The 27,457-nt window shown below is 46.2% G+C and overlaps 1 protein-coding gene across 15 annotated transcripts in view; it reads left to right on the top strand.

Annotated features, from left to right (window-relative positions):
- The window catches only part of SRCIN1 (SRC kinase signaling inhibitor 1), a 1,709,922-nt gene that overhangs the window by 1,347,388 nt on the left and 335,077 nt on the right, over positions 1-27,457 (top strand). For 14 of the 15 annotated variants that reach the window (XM_069634673.1, XM_069634685.1, XM_069634684.1 and 11 more), the window contains 2 exons: positions 20,801-20,844; positions 21,611-21,792. In XM_069634673.1, the coding sequence (XP_069490774.1) occupies positions 20,801-20,844; positions 21,611-21,792 (226 nt within the window). The remainder of the gene's footprint in view (positions 1-20,800; positions 20,845-21,610; positions 21,793-27,457) is intronic. The other variant, XM_069634672.1, reaches the window with a different exon arrangement.

The following is a 27,457-nucleotide window of genomic DNA, read 5'->3' as shown; positions in this document are numbered from 1 at the left end:
CAGAAATCAAAATAGCAAACCTGAACTGCGAGCACTCGAAGTGACATGCAAGTGTGGCAAAATACAACAGTGGCGAGATTCACAGTAAGGCGTCCCAAACCTGGATGTAGCAGTTGGACAAAGCATTGTGTCTGACAGTGCTATGACGCCAGGCAAACAGGGAGGGAAGGTACCCTAAGGAAGGCCATCTTGGCCTGTGCCCTTCGCTGGCTGGCCGGGCGAGGCTACCCTGGGAGGGACAAAGAAGAGTGATGTGACCCACAGCAGCACCAATCGGGACCTGGGGAAGGTGAGCAGTGGGAGAGTTGAGAAGTGGGTGGGGGAGTTGTTTTGTTCTACTTTTTAACTTAAGTGTATAGGGAGAGGGAAGTGAGGGCGAGACTCTGGGAGTTAGTTGAGGCTTAAGGCCTTAACATACCTTGGTCCAGACGGGGGTCTTCTTTCTCTCCAATGAGGCGGCAGGAATGAGGGGGCTTCCGTTGTCTGATATGCCAGCATGATTTTATGCAGGCCACCTTTTTCTCATACCATCCTTGACAAGACACTAGCAGTTGTTTTATATCTTTTCCAAAGAGCAGATCTTCGAGCGAGAAATCTGGTCGTTGGAATGAAAAATCAACAAATCTGTTGCACGAACAGGATCCTTGAACTGTTTTTGAAATGAGAACTACCTCTTTCCAGTAAAGCCACTTCCAAAAGAATAATTTATCTTCAAGTGTACATCACCCATTCCCAGGTCAGCTGAAAACAGCACTGCAACATCAGCATTTTTAAATGATATTGGACAATGGGTGTTGTAGTCTTTCTAAAAGAGAAACCCCATGTCAATTCACTTCTTTTTTTTTCTCCAAAAACGTTTATTTAACACATTGTGAGAGGCACCAAATGAAAATACATGACATCTACAATTCAAGAACATCAGGTGACAGGTTCCATCATAATGCTAGTCATAGGGAATACATTGTACAGCTTTCACCTCCCCCACTCTAACCGTTGGACCCAGCCAGATATTACTAAAAAACTCCAACAGTACTACAGTGGCGAGAAGTGCTGTATCAGAGGAGGCCTGGCAACCACAGCAGGATAGCTCGCTGCAAAGTCAATAAATTGCTTCCAAACAGTGACATATTTAGCGTATCACCCTTCACACAGTGCAGTAATCTTGTCTACAACCAGGGTGTCCCATATTTTGACCCACCTCATTTGGGTTAGCAGGCCCTCTACCGATTTCCAATTCCGAGTGATAGGCAGCTTTGCAGCTAAAAGGAGATGCCCAAATTAAGGCAGCCATAGCGCCCGTAAAAGGGAAGGACTCAGCCCTAGTATCCCCCAGAACTACTTCATGTGGGTTCATGGGGAGTGATAACCCGTTCATATCCTTGATTTTGGAGAGCACCTGCTTCCAGAAAAGATTCACTTTACCACACAGCCATACCATGTGAAAGAGCCTACCGCATCGCAACCCCCCCAACAAGAAGCTGAGTAGTCAGGTGGTATATGATGCAACCTTTCCGGGGTTAGGTACCACCTAAAACAGAATTTATAGGAACACTCCCTATCTGTAACACATCTGGAGGACTTAAGCATCCTACCCCATATTCTCAGTGACGGCTCATCCTCTATAGGCTCGCCCAGATTGGCCTCGGACTTTGTAATATATGATGGGCGCACCACAGGAGCCCCCATGTCCAACTGTTTATATAGTTTTGAGACCCGGCCCGTGACAAGCCCCCTTGTAGTGTCGGCTCAAGAGCATTTAGCGGTTTAGGGGCTGAGACCCAGTGTTGCAACTGGGCATAACAAAACCGCTGTGTTTCCGGTAGTGTAAAGGCAAGCTTGCACTCATTAAAGATCATGGGACAGTTTTCCTTATATAATTGGTATAGTGCAATCATGACCCCTAGCACCTATCTCCCAAAGCCCCCATGGTCGCATACAGGCTGGAAAACTTGGTTATTACAAACAGGCGTTAGAGGGCCCAATCTCATAGTCGCCCCCCCATCTACGCAGCGCTCTACCCATATAATAAAGTGTGCACTTAGTTGTGGCCAATGATGAGAATCCCCTTTCCTGTCCCAGGGAACCCCTGTCAACATAAGGTATTTGGTGGAGATCAACCACCGATTGGGCCTGTTTGATTGACTTCCACTTTGGCTGCAATGTAGTATCCCCCCAGGTGACCACATGAGAAAGCTGTGTGGCCAAATTATAGCGGAAGACATCAGGAACCGCAAGGCCCCTGTGAGAAACCAAAGGATGTCTCACCCGTTAGTCCTCTGGGACTTGTCATCCAGGTGGCCAGGACACAGCCATCACTTTTGGAACCAGTTCCGGGCGTGGACCAGTGTGGGAGGATCACCTGTGTTAGGGGTCTTCGGGGACTGGGGGTGAGATAGCCGATGGTGATACGCGGTGTTCCCCCCTCTTTTGTTCATCTACCCCATCCTATTTTTTAGGATTTATCGAAGTCCCAACTCCCCTCCACCACACCCCCTCTTTTTACACAAACACTGGGCCGAGGAAGAGGGTGACTAAGAGTAACCAGACTAACTCTCTCATATCGTACTGGACATGTCCCGTTAATCGAGTCAGGCAAAGTCGGGCACTATACCCGAAATGTATATACCTAATACCACTTTGCTCTCCTCACATGAATGAAATGAAACACCTAAAGACACTCTGAGCAAGGCGGAACACGACAGAAAGCAGAACTTCCGGGATGAAGGCACACCTACTGGAGCAGAGCAACGGACGAAGGGACGAGAGCAGCGGGCCGAAACCCCCAAGACTTCCCTACTGTAGGTCATTGGAGAGGCCATATCTCACAAGTGAAGATTGTTTTGTGTTTTAAGGATGCCACTGACCCTCCCGGGTGAACCGCAGAGTTGGGGAGGCAAGGCCAAGACTGCGTTACTAACCTTGACTCGGAAATTGGAAAGTGCAAAACAAGAAAGAAGCGCACACAGCCGGTGAGTTGGCAAGCAACCTGAAAGACCGGTGTGTGTGTGTTAAAGTGAATGAAGTAGTGAAATCATATCACAAGTGAAGGCTTCACGTGTATTGATGAGACGCGAAGAAAGGCAGACCTGTGAATGAACGTTAAAGTAAAATACAGCTGTGAGATCAGTGATACTGAGGAACTGAGTGGTCAGATGAAAGTCGAAAGTCTCTGTGAAAGGTACATTGTTTGAAGCAAAAAGGCAAATAAATGGAAAGAGTGAAAGTAAAATAGTGAACATTGAGTCGAAGTGGTCCTGCGGTGGTCTGTAAGAAAACCACGCACATTCGAAAGACTTCGACGTCCGAAAGGGATACAAGCCCGATTAAGGGAGATCAGAATTATACGAAACTTGGTGAAGGGAGCCCCGCCCTTGCAACTTTGTGTTGAACTTTATTGTGAGAGGTCTGAGCCCAGGAAAGAGGGAGGCTTACGAGAACTGTGGGGTGAAATGTCTGAGCCCAGCAAAGGGGGACCTTTGTGAAAGTTTTGGTTGAAACATACATTTTGAAGAGAAAGAGACTTTCACATAGAAGGCCAGGCGAGCCTCGATCCACGGCTTTTGAACTGTGTACTGTGTTGGAAACAGAGCCAGGGTGTGTGATCCTGCCTACAAGGATTGCCTTACCCAATGAGGCCTAATGTAGGGAGTAGATCTGGTTGAGCCACATTATCGATTGAGCACTGATTTTTCCTTTTGCATACATTTCTCCTTTTTACACTTTTGTACAAGAGATCAGGCAGGCATTAGGTTTTGGTTAGCATAGACCATTTTGATTTGACTGACTTCACTAGGACTGTTTTGTTTATTGTTTGAAGGTCGAGACTACGCCCATCTTAGTTATGGGGCAAAATAGGAGTTTCTCCAACCCTACCATTTTCAATAAAGGTTTTACAAATTGTATCCATTGTCAGTGTCAATACTTGTGATACCATGCCTTCCCTACACCCCCCACCCCAGTCGACCTCAGGAGCACCCTCCTAGCGATCCTAGCCCGCTTATTCCCCCAGGTGAATTTAAAATTCTTACCCTGAAGCGTACGCAAGTCTGGGTCAGGAACCCTTGCGGGAAGTGCTGTACAAAGATACAGGTGACGTGGGACAAGGTTCATCTTGACCACTGCAATACGGCCAAACCAGGAGATCTCCTGCCGGCCCCATCTACTTGGATCCTCAGACCGCTCCTGGAACAGAGGTGGAAAGTTAGATTCATAAATCTGAGATATTGCAAGGAATATGCACACCCAGATAGGGGATAGACTTGCGTTTCCTTTGTTTCGGAGCAAGACATAGATCTCACTCCTGTCCTGAGGCCTAAGGGAAACGTCCAGCCCATGTGACTTATAATAATTCACTTTAAATCCAGAGACCAGACCAAATTCCTCCAATTCATGGAGCACTGCGGGCAATGACTCCCAGGGGTTACTCATGGTGAGGAGCACATATTCTGCGTAGAGAGAAACCTTATAATCCACCCCCCCCTCCCTGAATTCCTTCTAAGGCCCTTTTCGCCCTGATACTACCAGCAAGCGGCTCCATAGTCTGGGCAAGAATCGGTGGGGACAGCAGACAACCCTGTCCCGTCCCCCTGGTGATGGGTAGGCTAGATGATAGCACCCCATTGACTTGCAGAGAGGTGTGTTGACTTCGATAGATTGCCATTACCCAGTTAATGAACCCTGCACCAAACCCAAACCGTACCAAGACTCCACGGACATACCCCCAGTCCCCGCTATCAAAGGTCTTCTGGGCATCTAGTGCGATAACTCTCAGATCTGCATCCTGACGTCATCCCACCTCCAATAGTTTCAGCACACGCCTCACATTATCATGGGTACTGCGTCCCATGACAAAACCTGTCTGGTCGCCATCTATGAGGTTAGGGAGGACCCCCATCATTAGCCTGGCCAAAATTTTAGAGAAAAGCTTTGAATCCATGTTTGTAAGGGTAATGGGGTGATAAGAATCGCAGAGTGCGGGATCCTTACCAGGTTTTGGAATCGGGACAGTCATGGACACACCCATAGAAGGAGCAACTGTACCGGAAACTCTGAAGCAATTAGAGTTCCAACAGGGGGGGTGACCAGGAGCGCACAAAATGTCTTGTAGAAAAGAGCTGTGAACCCATCAGGACCTGGGGTCCTGTTCTTCAGAGTCTTAATAGGCCACTCCACTTCCCCAGGGAGTATAGGTGCCTCTAGGGAGTCCCGCTCTTCCCTTGATAGGCTAGGGAGATGTATCTGCTGTAAGTACTGGGTCTGAGTGTCCCCCTGGGGCGACCCCCCCCTTTAAATACCATCCCACAATGGCCTTCATAAATCTTCAATTTATCAGTTTCACCCCGTTGCACCACCCTCTGACTATCACGTATTGCCAGGTCTGTGTTTCAATGTTGGAGCTTACACAACTTAGCCACCAGGAGTCGATTGCCTCGGCTCCCATTGGCATAATAATACTGTTTAGTCTTCAGCATCATCTGAGCCGTCGTGTCAGCAAGATGTTCCTCCAGCTTTTTACGTGCCATCCAAAGGTTGTGCAGTGCCCTACAGGAGCCCAGTCTCTTGTGCTTCTGTTCTGCACCTCTTACCTCCCCCCTCCAGCCGCACCCTAGTCAGTTGTCGCCCCCTGGTGTAAGCTGCAGACTTACTGATGAGTTCCCCTTCAACAACCGCCTTCATAGCATCCCAAACTACTTTGCATGAATGTCCCGAGTTACTATTTTCACGAAAATAGTTGGAAATTACCTCACCCAGCTCTCTAGGCACCACCGGATCCCTAAGAACCGGATCATATAACTTCAACGGGTGTTTGGGTCTCTCAGGCCTTCCCACAATTGCCAGGGACAGCGATACTGGGGCATGATCGTATAGTGTCCGCATGCCTATCTCCACCCCCTGGGCACACGGGTACAACGCACATGTCATGAGTATAAAGTCTAATCTAGAAAAGGCCTCTTGAACATGAGAATGGACGGTGAAATCCCTCTCCTCCACGTGAGCCAACCTCTAGGTGTCAACTAGTCCCCTTTCCCGGTGAAACAGCCCAAATGCATGTGCATGCCTGAAATCAAGCTAGGTGGGAGGCAGAGTATTATCAACCAGAGGGTTAGGTAGCAAATTGAAATCCCCACTAACCAAGATTTGCCCTTCAGCGAAAGCGAGCACCTGAAGGAGGAAGGTCTCCAAGAAAGCCTCCTGCGCCACGTTCAGAACATACAGAGAAACTAGCGTAAACTGATGCTCCCACAACAGACATTTGACACTGAGATAACGCCCCTGAGGATCACTAAGGACCTTGATTTTAGAGATTGGGATCTCCTCTCCCACCAAGACAGCCACACCCTGCTTCTGCACTTTTGTGGAAATGCTTTAAACGTCATACATTTCTCATCCTGCTAAGCAAATGAGTCTCTTGCAAGTTCACTACTGAAAGGGGCATATCCTTTAGTTTACTTAGTACAGATTTCCTTTTAGCCCAGGAATTCTGGCCCTGTACATTCCATGTGCCAGTTGACATTAGATTCTCACCTTCCCCTTCATCTGCAACAGTAGCCAACATTTCCCTGAATATCGGGCAGCCCACCTCCTGCAAACCCCACCCGAATCACCTACAGTGTAGTGCCATAGTTCAAGTGTCCCTCCCACAGCAACTATTTCAAACATTTATAAACAAGCCCACTCACCCTCTCCTCATCCCATCTCAAACCAACTGTAAACTATGCTCAGACATGAGCAAATTCCAAACATTTGGAATCCCTTCAAGGAACCCGACTTAGAAGGCAACGAAAAACACGCCACCCTTAAACTCCCTCTCCCGGCTAGTCCCCCTCACCCAGGGACTCCTTCTTAGGACCATACTTTCTTAGTGCCCCCACACAGCAAACGTGACCCAGTAACCAGAGAGACATCCCTGCCTCCCACAATCCCCCATGTTAAGCTCCAGGCCATTAAGGTCTTTCTGACCAACCTTTTATCTTCCTCCCTCTTCCTGTTTTCTGCCATTTCTGCGATGGCGCTAGGCCACGTTTCTGGCTCAGCTCCTGTTCAACCCGGCCTCCCCTAGCCCTCCGACCCTTCTGGGTTCAGCAGGCTCTCCGCATCTTTTAGAATCCTCACCACCCAGCGCTTTCCCTGATGAGGAAAGTGGAGCGCCGTTGGCAAATTCCATCTATAAGACACTTCCTTACTGCGCAGTATAAGGAACTCATGGTGACAACAGTAAAGATGGAGCAAGCGTCGACCATCAAATGAAAAATAAGACGGACCTTGTGGTGTCTTGTCAGAGTAAAAAGCATATACTAAGAAAAACGCATTGCCAATTCCTTACAACTAATTACAGAAAGAGTGTGAGATAGGGTATTCAAAATAAAGGAATACGTGTTCACCAATAATAATCGTAAAGATTAATGGCTCTGCTAATTGTTTCCTTGTGCATATTGCAGGTGCTAACGTCCTGCTCCAGCTGGAGCAGGGCGTTAGCATCCACAATTTGCATAGGACTTTTTTCAGATAGCATTGGGCTACTTAAACAATTGCAAGGAATCTTGTGACCGTAATGGGACACGTCTGTTGAGCGCTGAGAACACAGCGCTGGAAACAATTAGCAGAGCCACTAATCTTTACGAGCAGCCACACGGACTGGAGTGCATTTCAGATAAGGAATTTTGACTAGAATTGGGCAACTACTCAAGTGCACATTTTGTTAACACTCTTACAAATGCACACTTTGTTAATAACTATTTGGGTAATTTTGGTTGTGTACACCTTATTCACATCTATTGTGAATTGATCAATTGGTTTGGTTACAACAGTGTTTGTTTTCATTTGACAAATTGATTTGTTAAAAATTGCTGACAGCCATATTGATTGGAAATCTGCCGACAGACATATTTGGTTTGAAATCTGAGTGTATATCTAATTAAGATGTATCGGATATATTTATTTCGAGAACTACTTCTGTGTGTTGTACTTAAATGTTTTTCAATGAGTAAGGAAATATACCTTATGCATACGGCCTACGCCAATAAATACGAACTGCTCTGAGGCAATTTAGTGCAAATGACTTTTTTGTTTGTTCTTTATACAAAGGATGTGTAGAGTGGAGTAGGGGAAAGACCAAGAGTCTTATATTAATAGTGGGGTAGAGGTAGCCCTTCTCTTTCACCCAAACCGCAGCAAAACACTCTTTCTATAGGCCTTTCTGGCTGATCAACGAAGGAATTTATCACAACGCTTAACTGGCTGAAGTCTCAGCGCACTAATATACTAGATACCCCACACGTTTTTGACCTTTTCTGTACTGGCCCCTTCCTTGTGGAATGCTCTCCCTTTTCATATTAGGAGCATCCACGTTTTGTCGATCTTTTGCAAGCAGTTGAAAACCTTTCTGTTTTAAATGTTTTTTTGTACCTCTCTCCTCTCTGGTGATGTTGTTTTCCCACTAGCGCCTTCATGCCTCCAGGTCTTTGCTGCGCTCTACAAATCCTATTAGCTTACATTACAATGTGGTGGGGATTTGGGATGGATGCCCTCTTTTTGCTAGCCTGCTCTCTCACACTTGTGAGAAACCTGAAGGTGTCTCACCCGCTAATCCCCGGGGATCTATCATCCAGGTGGCCAGGACACGGCCATCGCTTTTGGATCCAATTCCTGGGGGTGCACCAGTGCAGGAGGATCACCTGGGTGAGGGGTCTTCTGGGAGTGGGACACCGGAAGGTGAGACGTGGTATCCCATTCCCTGTAACACCTGTACCACATCCAACCAGATAGGATACTTAGGAACTCACCCCTCTGCCCCCTTTCCCAACACAAACACTTACTCACAGACAGCGCACTACGAGAGAAAACGGACTAACACTCGAGCTGTATACCGGACGTGTCCCAATACAATGCTCAGGCAATTACTGACAATTAAACACACCTGACTTCCATTGCATTTCCCCACACGGATAAAAGATGGAGCATGATAGCACACACTCAGCAAGGCAAAGCACATGAGTAAGCAGCAGTTCCAAGATGGCAGTTTAATACAAGGCGAAAGACGGCAAAACCGAAGAGGACCGCAAGGAGGACAGTGCACTTGACCTTTTTAACGAAAGACTGTTACTTTCATGGACCTTCGAGAATAGGAAACATAAGACCAGGAATCAAGGCTGAACAATCCTGCATTGTTTGTCAGAGGTACCCGGGGCTCTTCTATGTTGATAGTCAAGGCGGGGAGAATAGTTTGCCGCTATGGTACTGTCCTTGGCTCCTACAACAAGTCAGCACAGCCGATTAGTTGGGGAGACTGATACCAGACCGGTCTGTGTTGAAGCCAAGGTTGCAAGCAGCAACATTGTATAGTGAAAGCTGAAGAGGGAAAGTGTATGAAGCATATGTGGAAAGAACGTGAACAAAATTAAACAGATGAGTGATTGAACTTTGAAGCCAAGATACGATACCTTAGACCAAATGGTCCGGCACCACATGTATGCTAATTCGAAAGTCTCTGTTAGGTATCCAACTGAAAGGTGGTTAATACTAAAGAGAGATAAGGAATTGTAAAATCGAAGTGGTCCTGCAACGGATCAAGCAAAACCATGTGCACATTCGAAAGTCTTTGATAGTAATAGATTAAAGAAAGTAGATGACAAAGTAGATGAAGTTGGTTCGAGCCCAGCAGAGGGAGATCAGCTAAGAGCTTTGGTTAAATCAAGTTGTGTTAAAAGTTAGCAACTCTCTGGTTCCTAGAACTCCAGTACTGGCATATAATGATTTTGAGGGGTCGCTGGTAATCATAACTTAAGCTTATAAACAGGTAGACAATCCTCATAATTTTGAGGACAGTGACCTTGATGTGTGGGATACATTTTGAATATTGGCCTTATCACTAAAGAGTCATAAGAAGGTCATGCCTAAAGCAAAAGATCACCTGCAACAGCCTTTCTGAAGTCAGTAGAGATAACAAACCCCGCAGAGATGTTCTCAATGTAGATACTAACAATCTTTCAGAAGCTGCTTCAGTAGCTGAACCGTAGTAGATTGTCAGAGTCTGAAAAGGTCAGGTTGGTTAAACCTACTTCAGCGTTCCAGTACATTGGACCTTCAACGATTAGTCAAGTACCCTCTGAGACTTCACCTCTGGTCACAGTGCTTAGATTGAAAGAACCTGACAATAGTAAGGAGACAGCCGGGAAGGAACATGAACTTTAAGTGCAGTGTGGCCAATCCTCAGATTGTTTTATTGATGATCAGTGGGAACATTTTCAATCCTAAGGATTCGCTACCCCATTTTCCTTTTAGAAAGTCCACTCACGATGAGATTGGCTCGCCACACACCCTAAAAAACAGGAGACAAGCATGGATGGACAGATCAAGGGAGAATTTAGAAACAATACTCAAACAAGGAGAAAGCTCTTCTGGCTCTGAAAGCACCTTATTACTTTTCATTAGATTGTGGTCAGATCGATAGTACAAGGCCCAGAGAATGGTACCCCTTGATTCCTACTGTGTATTTCTCTTCTTGACCCTTTTAATGCTTTTGGAATTGTCAAAACAGTTCTCAGAATGCAGGTTCAAACTTAATTAAACTCTCAGAAAATCCTTTTGTAGGTTTCCCCATCTAACTCCATGAATTTCTAAGTAGGGCTAGAGCGGCCCCTCCTTTGAGTTCTGGTAGTGGTTCCCCCACTCTGCTTGACCTTTATCTCCCATCATCTCAGCAGTTTCTTGCCGTCCAAGTCTTCACCTTTGACCTCACTGCATTTCTCATGGGGTCTTACCAAGTGGCCTTTAGTGAGCCCCTCCTAGCATTTGTATCCCAAAGACATCTTGCAGGCTTTCACCTGGTATACGGCAGTGTTTCTTTCATCCACTTCCAGCAGCATACCAATGTGTGATCCGGTATTGCTTTGGAAACTCTTCAGTGACATTCTCAGTTTACTTTGAGTATTTCCTAACTTCAGAAGCGTGGGTTGTTCTGTGTCCTTTGTGATATTTTAGCAATAGCTTTCTACTGATATGTAGAAGGCCCTCTGTTGTGTGGGGCTCAGGCAACATCCTCATTAGGCACTCATAAATCACTCTCTTTAACAGCACAGTGTTCTGCTTCTCAGTTAATTCCGCTCTTTGCTGCTGCTCGCCACTCTGCTCCACCAACTTGTTGTCCAGCTCTCCCTGTGGCTTCTGAAAGGAGTCCTGTTTTTGTCAGGTCCCTCCCAGGCCCAGTCCATCTACCATGGGTATAAAATACAAACTTTGGTAGGTTGTCTACTCTTAATGCAGCAACTTAACAGCTCATAGATGGTAACTTGTCATGTATACCATGCGCACATGTAAAAGTCACAAATCGTTAGCTTCTCTGAGGCAGAGTTTCTCTTATCAGGGAAAGAGCCAAATGAAAAAAGAGGCCTGGTTCTTGTGGACAAAGTTCTTCCTGTCTGTCAGCACCCTCTGTGGGATCCTGGAGTAGGTTGAATATCCCAGCAATACCATCTCTGAGAGGAAAGATTCACAAACAACACTTTAGGGCTGTTAGAAGACCCCCAGTGCACCAACAGGCTTCTAGAAAGTCATGCAATCCTGAGGAGAGATGCTAGCAAAGGTACTCTATTACATTTAGAGGTAGACAGCTTTCGCAATCAGTTAATGGTTCTACACTTCTTCTGGAAGTCGGCCCCAACATTGTCACCAAAAGTAGAGACTACTGTCCGATGGCAGGGCCGCCAAGTGCGAATGATTGACAGACAAGGGCTCCTTCAGAGGAATAAGCTAATGCACTGCTGCAGGTGGTGGTGAAGATCCTCGCAAACCTCCAATTCGACTCAACTGGAAGCAAAATCGAGTCCAGTAGCAACTGAAAACAGTACTTTAAGACACCGCATTCAACACTGCTATAGCCTTTTCAAGACGATCATTGTAAAGGAATCCAGTTCAGTCATTCGCAGTAATTTACACAAGTCTACAAGATGAGGTCACCAAAACCCTTGATCACTTTGCCCCCTCCACATCACCAAGAGGAAAATGTCACAACACAGGAGGAACAACTGGTCTAGATGAAAATGAAGAACAAAGCCCTACAATGCACATGGGGCAACAATCTATTCCATGAAGATAAATTGGCTTGCCTGAGACATGCTACAGGCTACCACACCTGTATAATGCCAAGAAAGAAAGTCTGTCTGCATATCTGTATTTCACAGGCATCTAACGTGTCAGCTGAGGTGTTTTTAAAGCCTGTAACAAACTGCCTATTCTGCCTGAAAGCTCTTCTAACCCACTGGTTTCTCAAGACTTGACAAAAAAAGTGAAGTTGATCCAATCCAATATTGCCAGCCACCATACTTCTCTGCCCCCCCCCTACTTGGCAGCCCTACCCTGCCAAAACCAGCTTCACCTCATTAAACCACAATTCCCCACTTGCCCAGAAAACAACATATGTTGAAAAAGAATACAAAGTAAATGTTGTTACAGGAAAGAAAAAATATATATGAACTGAACTTTAGAGGTCCTATCCAGTCCTGCCTTGTATGAGCTATGAAACAATAGAAGTTCAAGCAGCAGCCTAGGAAGATGAAAGCAATGACGAGAATTAAATAACCAGAAAAGGTACTGGACCATTGGAATATCTCAATACAGGCCATAAAAAGCAAGTGCCACAAACTACAAAGAATACATTTTAAAATGTTTCTTGCCTGTAAAGAGAACGATACAATGGAAAGAATGGATACATGAGGGGCCCACAGAAAAAGTGGGCTGGAAAATACCAGCATCAGTGTCTCTAACATTATCTTGATGTTCTGGTCACATTAGTTAGGAGCTGCTAAAATTCAAGGCAAACCCTGGAGGCAGATTTTCTTATAGGCATCTTCTAAGCCTACATATAGCCTCGGTTGAAGCATGATTAAAAAAACACTAAGGAGGACTTCGTTATACGTACTGTGGGGTCTGTCAAATGTACATCATATAACACGCAAGGGGGCAGACCTATCTACAAAAAATTCAATGATTACACATAATTAGTTCACTCAAGACTCCTACAGTGGACCAAGTCAAACAATCCACAAAGGGTGCCATAAATCGCAGTGAAATTGGATGGACGAGGCTTTGCAGGAGTGGATTTCACCACGATTTATGGCACCCTATGTGGATACAGTTCCTGTCAATACTTGCCCACTGTGCAGGTAATGCACTTCGCCTCGTCCACTTTAATGAAGATTGCAGCATGCAAGTCCCCCTTAAAAGTACTGGGACGAGAAAGAACCGGAACTATCTAGATAGAGCTACATTACCAAGTGCTGAGAAGATGACCAGGAGTCAAAGGATCAATATGGAGAAACAGAATGAGCACTGTATCTTCTCAATGACTGAAAAGATGATGATCAGGAGTCCAAGGATAACTCTAGAGTAGCAGAGTGAGCGCTCTAGCTTCTCAATGAACGTGATTGGCACAGAGTGACTCCATTTTCCAACTTGGGAGTTTATGTATAACACAGCTGAGATGCATCAATCGGAGGAAACCGGCGAGTCGTGTCACAGTGAAAGGGACGAGAGCCAGCAGAAGGGAAGCAGACGGCAGAGGAGGAGAAAATGAACGAGGTCCCAGAGGCAAGGCTGCTGTGAAGTGTCCAGGAGAGACACAGATGTCAGAAAAGCCACTGCAGGCCACGACGAAGCCCAGAACACGAACAGAGCCTCCAGGGACGCAGCAGCTACTTGGGAAACACTGGTACCTACCAGAGAGAAGTAGACAGGTATGCGGGTTACCAGAGTGATGCTGGAGGTCTGGGGGAGCAAGGTGGGGGATAAGGACGTTGGAAAAAGAGGGGCTCGGATCCTGAGAATGAAGTGCAAGTCTGGAACCAGCACCCATATGAGAAACTGAAACAAAGCCAAATAGAATATTGCAAGTCTGGGACCCGCCCCAAACAGAGAAAGTCCACATTGAGACATTTGCCTGGCAGAAGAGTAAACCATGCAACTGTGAATATTACGTGTCTGGGACTTGCACCCAAAAGAAGGACAGTCTAGGACGACATTGGCTTGGCAAAGAAGAAACCAAGCTATTTTCGGAATACTGTGATTCTGGGACCTGCACCCAAAATAAGTGAAGAATACATTGTGCAAACAAATACTACGCTTGGTAAAAGGAGTGTGCCAAGTTGGTGGGATTAGCAGGAGAAGAATGAGAAGCATATTCTTGTAAACTGCCTATTGACATTTATATAAGCATCTACCGGCCTGATAAGCCCCAAAGAGAGAGAAACACTGTAAGAAGGAATCTAGGGGAAAGGACTAGGACCCTTATCTTGGAGTCCTACAGTTGTGAACATTTCTTTATTTTTGCCACCTGTGATTACCCAGGAGACTGCCAAATTTTCTGTTGCTTGAATCTTCACTGAACACTTGGCTTTAGGGAGAGGTCCTCCTTACACAGTAGATTTAGATTATTAGGGTAAGGGACAGAGGGAGGCTTTTTGAGACACGACAGGGACGGACGTTATAATTTGAACATTCTGATTTTCTTAGCGGCAGGGAAACCCCTCTTAGTTTTAGGGACAGAGGTATTTGTCCAACCCCTTTTCATTTAATAAAGGTTTCTTATTTATTTGTTTTATTGTGCAAGGCGCTTACACAGCAAGTAAATTGTGTTTCAAAACGCCCTCAGCGTAGCAGGGAGGGAACATTGGAATACAAATCAGATACAACAATGAAAGATGGAGGTGTACCTAGTAGGCCTTGTGAGCATTCAGAACATGCAACTGCAGGGAGAGAGAGAGGGGATGAAGGTTGGAGGATAAGTTCAAGGTGTGACAGGAGGGAAGTGCTAGGGAGTGAGCAGCTGTAAGTGCCTAGGTAAGTGGTCAGCTGCATATAGGTAAATAAGTGCAGGTCTGTGGTGGAAAGGCCAGTGGGTGCAGGCAAGTGCTGGGGGCGCAAAAACATGCCACCATTGTGTCCGAGCCTTCCTTCTGCGCCCTCACAACTCCTAAGGGAATTAAGGAACTAGCATGGAGTGGCTATCCTAATGCTGATAGTCCTGGGTTTGAAAGCCACCAAGCATCTCACCACACACAACTTGGAGCAGTCCTTGGACATTAAATAAAAAATAACTGTTGAAGAAGAGGTCTTCATCCTGTGAGTGCTGAAGAATTACAATCCACCATACTTTCTAGATCTTTTCCTTTGACAAGTACCCTTCCATCAAGACCCACTTCAAAAATGACCAGACAGAAGAGAGTTGCCAGCTCACTTAGTCGCAAAACTTCACAAACACCCCACATAGATTTACCTTGAAAAGGAAGGGTCCCCGAGTTTAATCTTCTGGCACCGAAGAGTTTGCACCAAGGGGTTGCTTCAAACAGACACTAAGCAATGACCACTTGCAATCCCCAACCAATATGCATTGAGTGTACTGTGGGATGCTAATCCTCTGAAATTATCCAAGTAAGGAAAATAACCACGTAGAGTATGAGAGGAATAGCAGGGTACACATTCTCTGTCAAGCACCAACAATCTTAGCATCCTAGGACGATCAGTATCTCTTCCTGGTGCCCAATACTCTGACCAAGAGTGTATCCCCTGATGAAAGGCACCAGGAATCCTGGATATCATCCACACAATCAGTTGCAAGACGCCAGTCAAGAGGAGGTTGTAGTGGCGGCTTTGACACTTTCAAAGCCAGTCAGATGGAGAAGGTCCTCCACCAGTTCTTGGAGGTCAGAGAAATGGAACTGGATGAACCAGAATGACATTCCAAGATGATCAACTTCTTATCTGAAAAATAGTTATATGGGTCATCACTATTGGGGGTAAGTCATAACCCTTGTTGGTACTTCATTGCTTCTGGATCCTGGTGTCAAATGAAGAAGACTGGCAGCTGTGATTTCGGCTCCAAAGCAAAAAGGTTATCAAACTGACCTCCAGGATCATAAAGGTGCTGGAATACTGCTGGGTCAGCGTCCAATCGCCGGAGTCGGCCTCATTCCTGGAGTTCCACTTAACTATCATGTTGCAAGTCCCCAGAAGGAATTCTACCTGCAGATAAATATCCTTGTCTAGACAATGGTGCTAGAGATCCAGAGCAAGATCAATCGGTTTCATGCATCAGTTGCTACCTAGCTTGTTGATGTAACAGGTGCCTGAGACGTCTGTCCATAGGCACATCTAACAGTTCACTGTGTCCTTATCAGACTCCTGGTGGCAAGTTTCCTTTCAGGGGCTATTGGCAATTGGTTTCGGTGGTGACAAGGAAGGAAGAGACTGACCAAGTGGTGCCATGATGATTGCTATAAACCTTTATTCAAAAGAAAGATATACCTATTTGTCCTTAATTCTAATGGGATTACTCTACCTAAACTAAGGAAACTCGGGTGCTCGTCACAAAGTCCTTGCAAGTCCAAATCAAAAGGCACCATCCAAGTCAAAGGCTTCTACGCTATGCCTGTCACTACAATAAACGATAATAAAGTTCTGGCTCTGCTCGTGTTCTATGCAAATGATTCCCTTCTTCTGGATGTAAAGTGTCCCAAAGATGGCAAGGTAAAAAGTTCCATTGAAGTTCCAGGATTTTTGTAACACACAAACAAAACAGTTCTACAGGATCCACGTGGGTCTAGGAGAATGATTCCCTCTCCTAGATGGTTTATTTATTGATTTGTTTATTTATAACGGGCCGAAACCCGAGGGCATCATGGCGCACAGGGTTCCCCAATGTTCCTTATAGTTTTTCGCAAAAGAACTTGTAATTCCTTTGTGGAGGTTTCCACACATTCAACTTTCTTTACACTCTTTATTCTTCCCTCCCTCCCCTCTTTTGGGATGAAGAAGAGGCTGCTCGAGTTGCTCCTGGATTTCCAGAGCCCTTACTCTAGACAAAGATAAGTATTCTCTTCCTGTTTCTCTGGAAAGATGTATACTCCATTTTCAAATAAGGATGGTCTTGGGCATGTCCCAAAAGATACACTTTTTGACAGCATGGACGATCTACGAAGACCTGGTATTTTCCGCGTGCGACTGCTAGCTGTTCGCGCCAATGATGTTCCAAAAGACCCTTGGGTCCAGGAGTTGCTCTCATTTGGGCGTCATCTTCTAGATGTTATGCTCAGCTTAAGGTTAGTCTCCCTTTCTTGTATATACGTTTAAGAAAGATTATTCTTGTAGGGTTTAGGCTTTCTGTGCCTTTATTCAGTTGTTCACTGCTTCTGATATTGATGATCCGTAGTTTTAGACTCTTTGGGGAACACATTTCTATTGTTTTTCCTGGAACCATCTATCGACGTTTAATGTATTCTCTCTTCTGATATGGGCCCGCTTGTCTTTGGGTCCCTTCTTTACAGTTGGTACTGGCACTTGATATGGACTTGACTGTCCCTTCGTTGTGAGTCACATAGGCCCCATAAGACTGGGGGCTTCGCATCGACTCGCCTAATCGGCTTCGCATTTGGCAAGGGTTGATGGTCTCGACGCAGCTGTCGGACCCAACGGTCCACCCACTACAGGTCACGTCACCACCCCTCCATCTTCCTTCTTCTACTCTGCCGGCACCCTGCCGACTGGCGAGGCGCTTCTCAGGCATCCCATGGTCAATCTGCTCTGTTTCTTTCCTCTGCTACGGTCCCACTCTCGTACCACCCGACTTCACACTTTCGGAATGCCAGGGCGTGGAACTGATTCTTCCTTGGTTCAGTCACCCTCCAGCTTCCGTCTTCTGCTTCTACTGATAATGCTCTCAATGGCTTGCCGACATGCAAGATGCCTTCTCCAGTTTATCGGAACTCTACTACCATTGCTGCTATCCTGCAGACCTGCACAATGTTCTTGAAGGTTACTTTGAACCACCCCTCTAGCTTCAGCTTCTACTTCTCGACTCTCTGGTCCTTTTCTTCTCCTTTGTCCTTTCTCACTGTTTGCTTTATATATCCAAGACTTTTCGGACACAGCGTCAGCCCAACTGTCAACATCTGATTGAGTAGTCATTGTACTTTCCAGGAGCATTCTTGAATTTTTCTTCATCCCAGTACTTGTTGTCAGGAGAATGTCAAAACTAGTACAGTAGCACATAGTTTCTGAATCAACTATATTTTTAGAATGCTTGGGTGATGTGTTATAAGGTTGGGATGTGGCAAGAGTTTTTCCCAGAGTTACCCTATGAGGTCCTCCCGCATTTTACCAGCCCTAGGGGGACTGTTGATTAGCAGCCTCATCGCCCTAGATACATGGACAGGTACTCCCTCCTGGGGAAAAGTGATGCCATCTGTAGGATCGCCACATTTCCTACAGCCTCTAAGGAAATGATCACCCACGTAGGTGTCTGACTGTTAGTCTACCTACATTGCATCGGTCGTGATCACAAAATCGGTCATTAACTGAAAATGGCTTTGCCGTTCAAACAGCTACCAGGTTGTGGTGCCACCAGATGGAGGCCCGGTCCACGGGCACGACCGCTCCATACCTCTGGCTTCTGTGCGAGAACTTTCTGTGTCTGCAGTGTCCTGTATTGGAGTGGGTAGGGGGAAAAAGGCCTAAATCGAAGAAGCCAAAAGGACTAGGACTCTTGCTTGTGACCAAAGTGAAGAATTCTGCCTGAAGCGTGGCCCTTGGCTCTTCCTTGATCAAACCAATGTTCCCTGTCAGGAAAAGCAGATGGGATTTCAACATGTCCACAGTAAACCCCCATTGTGGGTCCCAATTGAACGGCTGCAGAAGCCCCCAAAATGTGGGTTTTGTCAAAAAAACTCTAAAGGAAAACACCTGGCGGAGAGATGCCTGGACTTTCTCAAGTAATATATGCATTCATTTTCTTCACAAATCTTTCCTGAAAAACGGGGTCCACGGATCCTCAATTGCTTCACACTCTGATACCTCTAACAGCTTGGGAATGATTTTAGAGAGGATGCGGTGCTGTGCTCATTCCTCCATGCCACATTTGCCTTTCCCAGCAGATCTCCCTCTGTGCCAGCTGTGCAGAAATAAATGGCAAGGATCAATTTCACCATGGCATCACCTATCTAGTCAGCTCAGTGAGGCTGTTGTGGGTTGTGATTAGATGTTGTAGGCCAATCAAAGTATCAAATGCCTAGAGTCCTTCTTTTTTTGTTTCTTCTATCCTTTATTTTAATTCTTTTTACTTTGCAGCTTCTAATTCCCCTCACTTGTTCAGTCTTATTACAATATATATTATTACAAGCAGATCATCAGGGAAAGACGTGCTGCAATAGGCCCCAAAATCCACTGGTTGGTATATGCTTCCCATACAAATACTGCTGTGGGTGCTAGAGAGTGAATGGTGATTGAAGCCCTGCAGCCGGCTCACCAGCCAAAGTGACAAGTCACCACACACAGCTGATGCAGCCAGGATACAGGTGGAAGGTGAGAACGTGAGTGTTGTGTATGTGAGGAGTAATGAGCCAAGAGCAGCTAACAACTGGAGGGCTTAAGCACACCTCTGCCTAACAGATCAAAGTGAAAGTACACACCAAGTCTGGTCGGATAGACTGCTGGACACCGTTGCCCTCACTACTGCCCCTTGTGGGTATATCGTCAGTTGGAAAAGGCTGGCAGCAAGGGACAAAATGTAGAAGCACATTTAAGTGTTTAATCATAGTATTCTGTTTTAACACTGTACACAAAGTGGGCACACTTTAAGGGAAAGCATGCCAAAGATGGTGCTCGCAGTCCAAGGTGTTTGTGGGAAACACCTTGGACGGCGAGCCCCACTGGTGAGTAGTATAGTTCATGATTTAAATAATCCTAGCCTGTTACAGGTCTTGATTATCTGTTAGCTTCCTGTGTGTGTGCACTCTCACAGCTGTGTTGTCTGGGTCAGTGCAGTACAAAAGAGCTTCAATAGGGCCCAATGGTTGGGACTGGTATCAAGGCTGGCCCCATCTAGAGAAAGCATGTTAATGCCATTGTGGCTTTACTCTGGCAATTGGAAGTCTTGTCCCCCAGGTACCCAGCAGAGCTTCTAAGCAAGAAGGGTCATGTAAGTTAGCAGGATCCAGCCAGGCTTCAGGACAGATTCTTCTTTGGGTTCTGAATCGCCCTTTTATTAAATTTAGCAGACATGCCACGTTAATGGGGCATTAGAAAGAGCGTAATGGTCCAAGGCCACAATTCGAGGTTTGCGTCCATTGAAACATTTTGGAAGCTTCTGAATCACAGAGGTTTGCCCCATTCAAACATCCACCTGAAACAATTCAGATGTGGATTCAATGTTGAATCCAGACATGCATTAATATTATTCTTCTCTGTTCTTGATATTCGCAACCCCTGGGCTGGCATCAAACAAAGGCAAATTTGTATCACCCACATTCTTTCATAGCCTGGATTCACAATCTCAGACTGATTTACTGTACTACAATTGATAAAGGCTGCCACCAACCAGTGGCTCCCTCACTACCGGCATTCCAGGGTTACTCGACTATGTAAAAATCCCCAAACCTGACGGCGTCAAGGTAGGCACAGACTACTATTCAAAAGGCTGGACAATAAAAGAGGCGGCTTCAGAGCTGCACCTTAGGGATGTCATTCTCTTACGTCAGCAAAGTAATCTAGAAATACATTTGTACCAAAGGGAATGCTATGTTCCTGTGATGACATTTGGATATGATGGCCTCTTTAAATCTTTCACTATTTTTCCAGTTTCAATTTCTATGTACCCAAACCATGAAAAACATGACTCTGGATTTGATATATCAATTTGGAACCCTTTTTACTGGTAGGTAATGTGATCCTCTCAACTATTCCTCTGAACTTGGTGAGCATGTAGATAAGAAATTACTTATTCTGGTTAATGTGTTCTCTCTCCTTCTCTCCATAGTGAAAAGACTGAACCAGCCAACGGAGTAGCACCAACGACAGGTTGTAAGTGTCAAGTGTCCAACAAAGTATTTTTCTATTTTTGTACTTAGCAGTTTAGTCTCGCAATGAAAGCTGTGAAAGATACTGTTCAATCAAGCTTGCGACAAGCTCACCCTGCAGCACAGGCCAGCTTTGAGATGCCCATCAGAAGTGCAGTTTTCCTTGTGCAGTTTCCTGTGTGCTCATTTATGATGTGCTGTTCCTTGTGTGTTCTTTGTCTCTCATGGTGCACCTTGCATCATGACAAGCATGTGCTTCACAGGGCTGTATCTGCCCCTTGTCCCTCAGAATAACAGACGGCTATTTGAAGTGACCTAGCTTCTTACTATATGCAGTGCCAATGTGGTCTCTGCCACTGGGAAGTGCAGTTGACCGTGTGCCCATCTCTTGGCCTCTGATGGTCATTCTACAATTTCCAATTCCATTGATACTTTTCTGCTCTGTGGAACACCCACTCTTTCCCAGTACTGGACCATAGGCGACCCACTTACCTTTTACCATGCCTTTTGTCCCTCAGTGGGGCGTCCCATGTTCAATGCTCATTTTGCTTTGTTCTCCTGATAAGAGGTCCATCATGCTCAATGTTCTTTGTCCCCTGATGATCCATTTGCCCTAGATTCCTGAAGTTCTGCTCAAGTATCCAATTTTTAAATCATCCGCAATTCTTCTCGACTCTCAACCCACCTGACTTAATTCCCATCCACCCTGTCTCTTCCATGCTCTTATTTCTTCCTTTCCTGCATGATCTTAGTTTCAGTTTTTGTTGCAGCAGTCAGCCACTCGAACAGGAACAGCATGGCCACGCTTGATTCCACGCCAGCACAGGCCACAACGGGTCCCATGAACCAGCAGACTGCCATCAACCGGCTGCACATGCAGTTGCACCTCCATGGCTTGCAGCAGAACACCAGCGAGCTGCGAAACCAGCTGCAGCAGCTCAAGAAGATGCAGGTACGTTTCACTCCAATTGGGTAAATCCCCAGGTACCAATGAATTCACGGCAATAATATTTTTGCTTCAAAGCTTTCCATGTTCCTGGCCAGTTGGGAGGAGGGGAGTTGCCTACTGATCTACGTTGGGCCAATATAATTGTGACACCTATGAAAAATAAAACGGACAAATGTGCCTTCTATAGGCATATCTCATTAATTAATGCTGAGGCAATAATAATAGCGAAATGTCTCGCATCAAGTTTATTAAATATATTACCCTCTCTGGTACACCCTGAACAAAGTGTTTTTTTGCCAGACGGAGCCACAAGCATGAATATATGTAGGGTACACATTGCTTTAGATAGAGCAGGCCCTTTCGCTATAGCAGCAATCGACTTTGGACTGTCAAAAAGAATCTTTTGGGTAGAATCCTCTTTTTTGTTACTGGGGGGCCTGCCTCATGAGGGACCTCCAGAAATATCATACACACAATTGAGTACAGGCCCTTCCACGCAACATGGCTGGATATCAAGCTACAATTAAAACAGAGTGGAAAGTACCCCGTATATATGATCAGTCACAAATCTCAAACATTGAAACAAAATGTATTCACAATTTGTATAAAAAATACACATATTCCAAATGTAAACATGCTTAAAATATCGCATGACGCTCAATAACACCACCCCTACTCTGGGTGTTGGGCTTATGAGACCGGTCATATGCATATGTACAACAATGTCAGTGTAGTTAGTAACGGTGTGAACACCTAGACTGTACTGGTCTTCTTATGGACTTTAAGGGGAAGTATTGGCTTTGGGGGGAAATTTCTACAGTGGGTCAAACCGCTCTATTAAAAACCCATAGGCAGAGATCAGAGTTAATGGGGTAATCTCTCGTCCCTTTTCTCTAGAATGGAGGACACACCAGGGGTGCCCGTGTCACCTCTGCTTTTTATTCTGGACATAGAGCCACTGGAAAAATGGCTAAGGGATATCCCTTGTTGGATGCCTTGCGGTCCCACCCCAAAAGGGGCAGTCCAGCCTGAACTGCTGCGTCACATCCCTTCTGCACGAGACTGCAAGCATCCCCAGACATGTTTCGGACTGCCCCTTTTGGGGTGGGACCAAGCCTAATTTGCACATGGTCTTTCTCCTTCTGTAATGGCTTAGCAGGCTGAAGAGCAATGCCAGAGGTTAGGATTAATTTCAAACCTTCCAGCCATCATTTTGTTTGTTCTGCTTCCTCATTTTGACATAACTAATTAAAAAAAGAATAGTAAAAAAAAAGCAGGTATGTGGAACCGCAGACTCCGAGCTGATCGATAAATCATTAAGACAAGAAACATCCTTGATGACGGCCACCCCTGCCACCTGGTTTTACTCGTCCTCTTGGCCACCTTCGACACAGTAGACCACCAGGCGCATATGGCCACAATATACCAGTGCATGGGGGAATCAGCAACCTTGTCCTACTCTGGTTGAAGTCCTACCTCGCCAACCGCAAGCAGTTTGTTCAGATGGACTCCTCTAGATCGCCAATGCTACCAGTCAACTGTGGAGTCCCGCAAGGTTCCATCCTCTCCCCAGTGATCTTCAATCTATACATGGAGCCGCTGGGAGCCCTCCTAGCCACACACAACATCCACAATACGCTGATGACACACAGCTATACCTCAAGATCGACTCCCTCAAGGACACCCATAGGCTCAAAACATGCCTCTCGCTGATCCAGTTTTGGATGTCTAGTGCATACTTAAAGCTCAACCCCTCCAAGACCGGATTCCTACTCCTCACAAACAAGACCAAACACCCAGACATACAGACGTCGCTATCATCCATGAACTATAAGGGCTTTACACCCGAGCTCGCCTCCTGCGCCAAGTCCCCCCAGGTTGCATATCGACAACCACCTCTCCTTCACGACACACACAGCTAAGAAAACTCAGACAGCTTGGCATCCGCTCTCCCTCCTGCAAAAAGTCAAGCCGTTCCTCCCTCTGGACAGCTTTAGATCCACTGTTCAAGCAATGGTCCTATCCCACCTGGATGGGGGAAATGTACTCCTCAAAGGCCTCCCGTCATCCTCCCTTGTGCCCCTGAGAAGTGTCCTACACGCGGCCGCACGCCTCATAAAGGGTCTATGCAGATACCACTGCATCACCTCGGCCCTCATCAACCTTCACTGGCTCCCACTGCATGCAAAAATCGCCTTCAAGTCTTGCTGCATCATTTATAAGACAGTCGCCCTCAAGCCACCCAGCTACCTTGCGGAGAAACTCTACATCTACGGTGGATAGCGCACCACCAGAAACCAGGACACATGCAGACTTGAAATCTGTCACTGCAAAATGGAAAGGACCAGAAAACGAGCCTTCTCTGCCTACTCCCCAAGACTATGGAACCTCCTCCCTGTCTGCATCAAACTCGCTCCCACTATTCAGAAAAGAACTCAAGACCAACCTCTTCCAGGAATCTCTCCTCCTCAACACCTAGGCCATCACATTGCCCCACCACCCGGTACAGCTGTACCCCTCCACTGTTCCCCTCTACCCTCTGCTGTATATCTTCTGTTGTTACCACTGAAAAGTGCTCCATTATGCATCTGTATTGGTGTATACCTCTGTAAAGTGCTCTGTTGCTTCTCAAAGCTAGGTCTGCGCTCAATAAATACCATAATAATTATAATAAGGGCATAGCTGTTAAAATGAGCACCTTCAACTCTGATTCCTGAAAGCATCAGCGGTGAATGCAGCCTGCTCCCTGACTTAGTGCATACTGTCCTAGTGTTCAGGTTCGCACTGGGCTAGTTCTCTCTCATGGGATCTTGATTGATATTCCTATAACCTGAATAACTCCCTATGTGTGGGACCTTAGAACATTGAGTTTAAAACACTAATTTAACGAGGAAATACCTGCCAACCATTTCCATTTGATGGGCTCCCATACAATAGATGAGCACCCAATGTGCTCAGAATATCGTACAGGAGGCTGAAGAATATGGCGGGAATCATGCTAAAAGCCATGGTGGGGCCTGCTCCACAGCCTTGTTTCAGTCTCATTAGTTTGGATTGATGGCCTCCAAAAAAAGGGGAAGAAGAGATTCTTGTCTGATGTGGCACCGTGTGTGGCCTACTCAGAGACCTGCAGAGGTCACTTGCAATACTTGTGGCATCAGGGCTGTCATTGGTTGCCATCAAAATCCGGCAGGGATAGACCGGTGTTATGCTTGCTGGCAACATACTTTTCAGCGGGTGGTTGTGGTGAGGCATGGGTCACACATGTCCCTGTGGCTCTTCCCCAATAATTATAATTTGTGTGCTTATATAGCACTTAATACTGGATTCCTCAAGCTTCCAAGCGCTGTAGTAACAGGTATTATTATCTCAATGAATTGTACCCAATGTTTTGGCTTTGTGGATTTCAAACTTGCAAAGTGCAAGTTTACAGGTCACCTTTTATTTTCATCATACATGAATTGAAGGCCCGGTGATGGATCTATTCTTGGAGTAATGGATTAGGGAGGTGGTGCAGCTGAGACGGCTGACCAACTTCTTTGCAATTGTAAGGGCCCTTAGAGTACTGGTCAGACCCCCGCCGCCAGGTGACCCACCCCCACCCCACGCCCTGCCACTCCTGAGGCTGGTAGTGGCGAAGCTGTTCCATTATAGTGGCAGGGATATCATCCTCTAGGCAGCCAGGAGAATGGCGGTGATTAAAACAGACAATGTGAATGTGCTGATTTTTCCAGACTATGCTGTGCAGGTGCAACAGGCGAGAAGATCATTTGAAGAGGGCAAGAGAATACTACGTAACAACCAAGTGAAGTACATGCTCATGTTCCCTGCAAAGCTGAGAGTTATGGAGAGGGAGCGGTCCTGGGTGTTTAAGGACCCGTGGGAGGCCTGGGACTGGATAGAACAATGGAGCTGCAGAGGGGAGGCCCTCCCGGGCGGAAGACTGAGTGGCACTGTGTCCAAAGTAAGGAGTACAGAATTGGGGTGGCTGAAGACAGGATTCTACACAGAACTGAGTCGGTTTGGGTGGGAGGGGATTGGGGGTAGGGTGCTCAGCAGTCAGGCATTTCTCAAATGTGTGCAACAGGAGAAAGGCCTAGAGACTGAGGGCATGGCGTGGGCTTCCCAGTATGGCCATGGAACTGTTGACCCCGGTGCAGGCATGAGCCGTGACCCATTGAATTGAGGCACCAAGCGTTGACCCGGTAGGACCTCGGAGGGTGGGGGAGGAAGAAAAGCGGGGGGGCAAAGAGGAATAAGGGGGGGTGGGTGATCTTGTTCTTTGGAGGGTCACAGGTAGGATTATATTTGAGTTGGTTTGATTGGGGTAGAACAAAGTTGGCTGCGAGGGTGAAGAAAGTTGGGGGAAGGGTGGGGAATCAGGGGGTGTTTGCATAGTTGATGTTAGTATGCTGGGTTCGGAGAAAGGGACTCCGGCGTGGTTACGGGAAAGGGGATGGCGGGGTGGAGAACAGCGATCAGGTGACATGCCTCTCCTGGAATGTGGAGGGGGTGAATTACAAGTTTAAAAGGAGTGTAGTACTTCAACACTTACAGCGCCTGAAGGTTGGGTGCCCATTCTGTTCTTGACAAAAATGTTTTTTTTTTTCGAGAGGGACTGGTAGAATTCTATAAGAGCATTCAGTAAGTATTTAATGGACATAAATTAAGTTTGTTTTATTTTGTTTACACTAGTTGATCACGTGCGAACCAGGCCTAAAGGCATACTGACCACTGTGTATTCTATTAAAGTAAAATCGATATAACATTGAAAACATCCAAATAAAACAATCACAGTATAAAATAACACAAATATAACACAGCAATTTTACAACACAGCTAGTTCACCATAAGCTCAATTTCAAAATTTAGGGAAACGTTATTCTAAAGCTTTCTGCAAGATCTGAAGGGTTGTAACATTGTTGCATCCCAATACCGATGCTGGTTGATCTGGAACAGATGGAAGACACTGCATCGCATAACAACCGTGCGGTGATGAGTGGTACTTGCCAATCATTCGATTGTGCTTTCCTAGGCCAGGCATGCTGTACATACTCCTTGCCAACCCTAAGATGGCAGCCACGCCAAAGGCACGTCTTGCGCCCAGCGGGAAGGAGCTTCAACAAACAAATGCTGAGCAGAAACGTGGTTCGCCACGTTGCAACTTTGTTGCATTTCGCTAGTTCTTCACTTGCAATCCACTATGCTTCTTCTGTTTGGTGATCTCAGACTTGCTCGCTGCCGGAATTCCCTCGGCAACTCTCTCTCTCTCTTTCTCTCTCCTTATTCTGCTGCTGCTGTTCTGAGCTAAGGACTCCTCGCATTCCGCTGCTCCTCGCTGCCTCGTTGTGCTGCAATGCAACTGGATTACCTTCAGCTCTTGAATCATCTAGGAACTGTTATGCTCACCTGGTATCCACAGGGACACCACCCAGCTGGGTTACTCGCTGGTATGCTTCTCAGCTTTGCCCTGATGTGGTCTGCGGGGAAGGTTCTGCCTTGTGGTAGAATTAGGCGTGCTCTCCGTCCTGCCTTCTTTGCAGGGGCGTGTTGTCTTTCATGGCCGATTGCGGTCCACTTACTTCACTGACGCCGGCCCGTTTGATATTGTTCAGATAGGTCTTATTGCTGTTCTTTAGTTTTGTTGCTATCCTGCATGCCTTTCTTT

This window comes from Ambystoma mexicanum, chromosome 13, assembly GCF_040938575.1.
Source record: "Ambystoma mexicanum isolate Mex_15411 chromosome 13, UKY_AmexF1_1, whole genome shotgun sequence".
Lineage (NCBI taxonomy): Eukaryota > Metazoa > Chordata > Amphibia > Caudata > Ambystomatidae > Ambystoma > Ambystoma mexicanum.
Note: the sequence above shows the minus strand (reverse complement) of the source record. Positions and strands in the feature narration are given on the sequence as shown.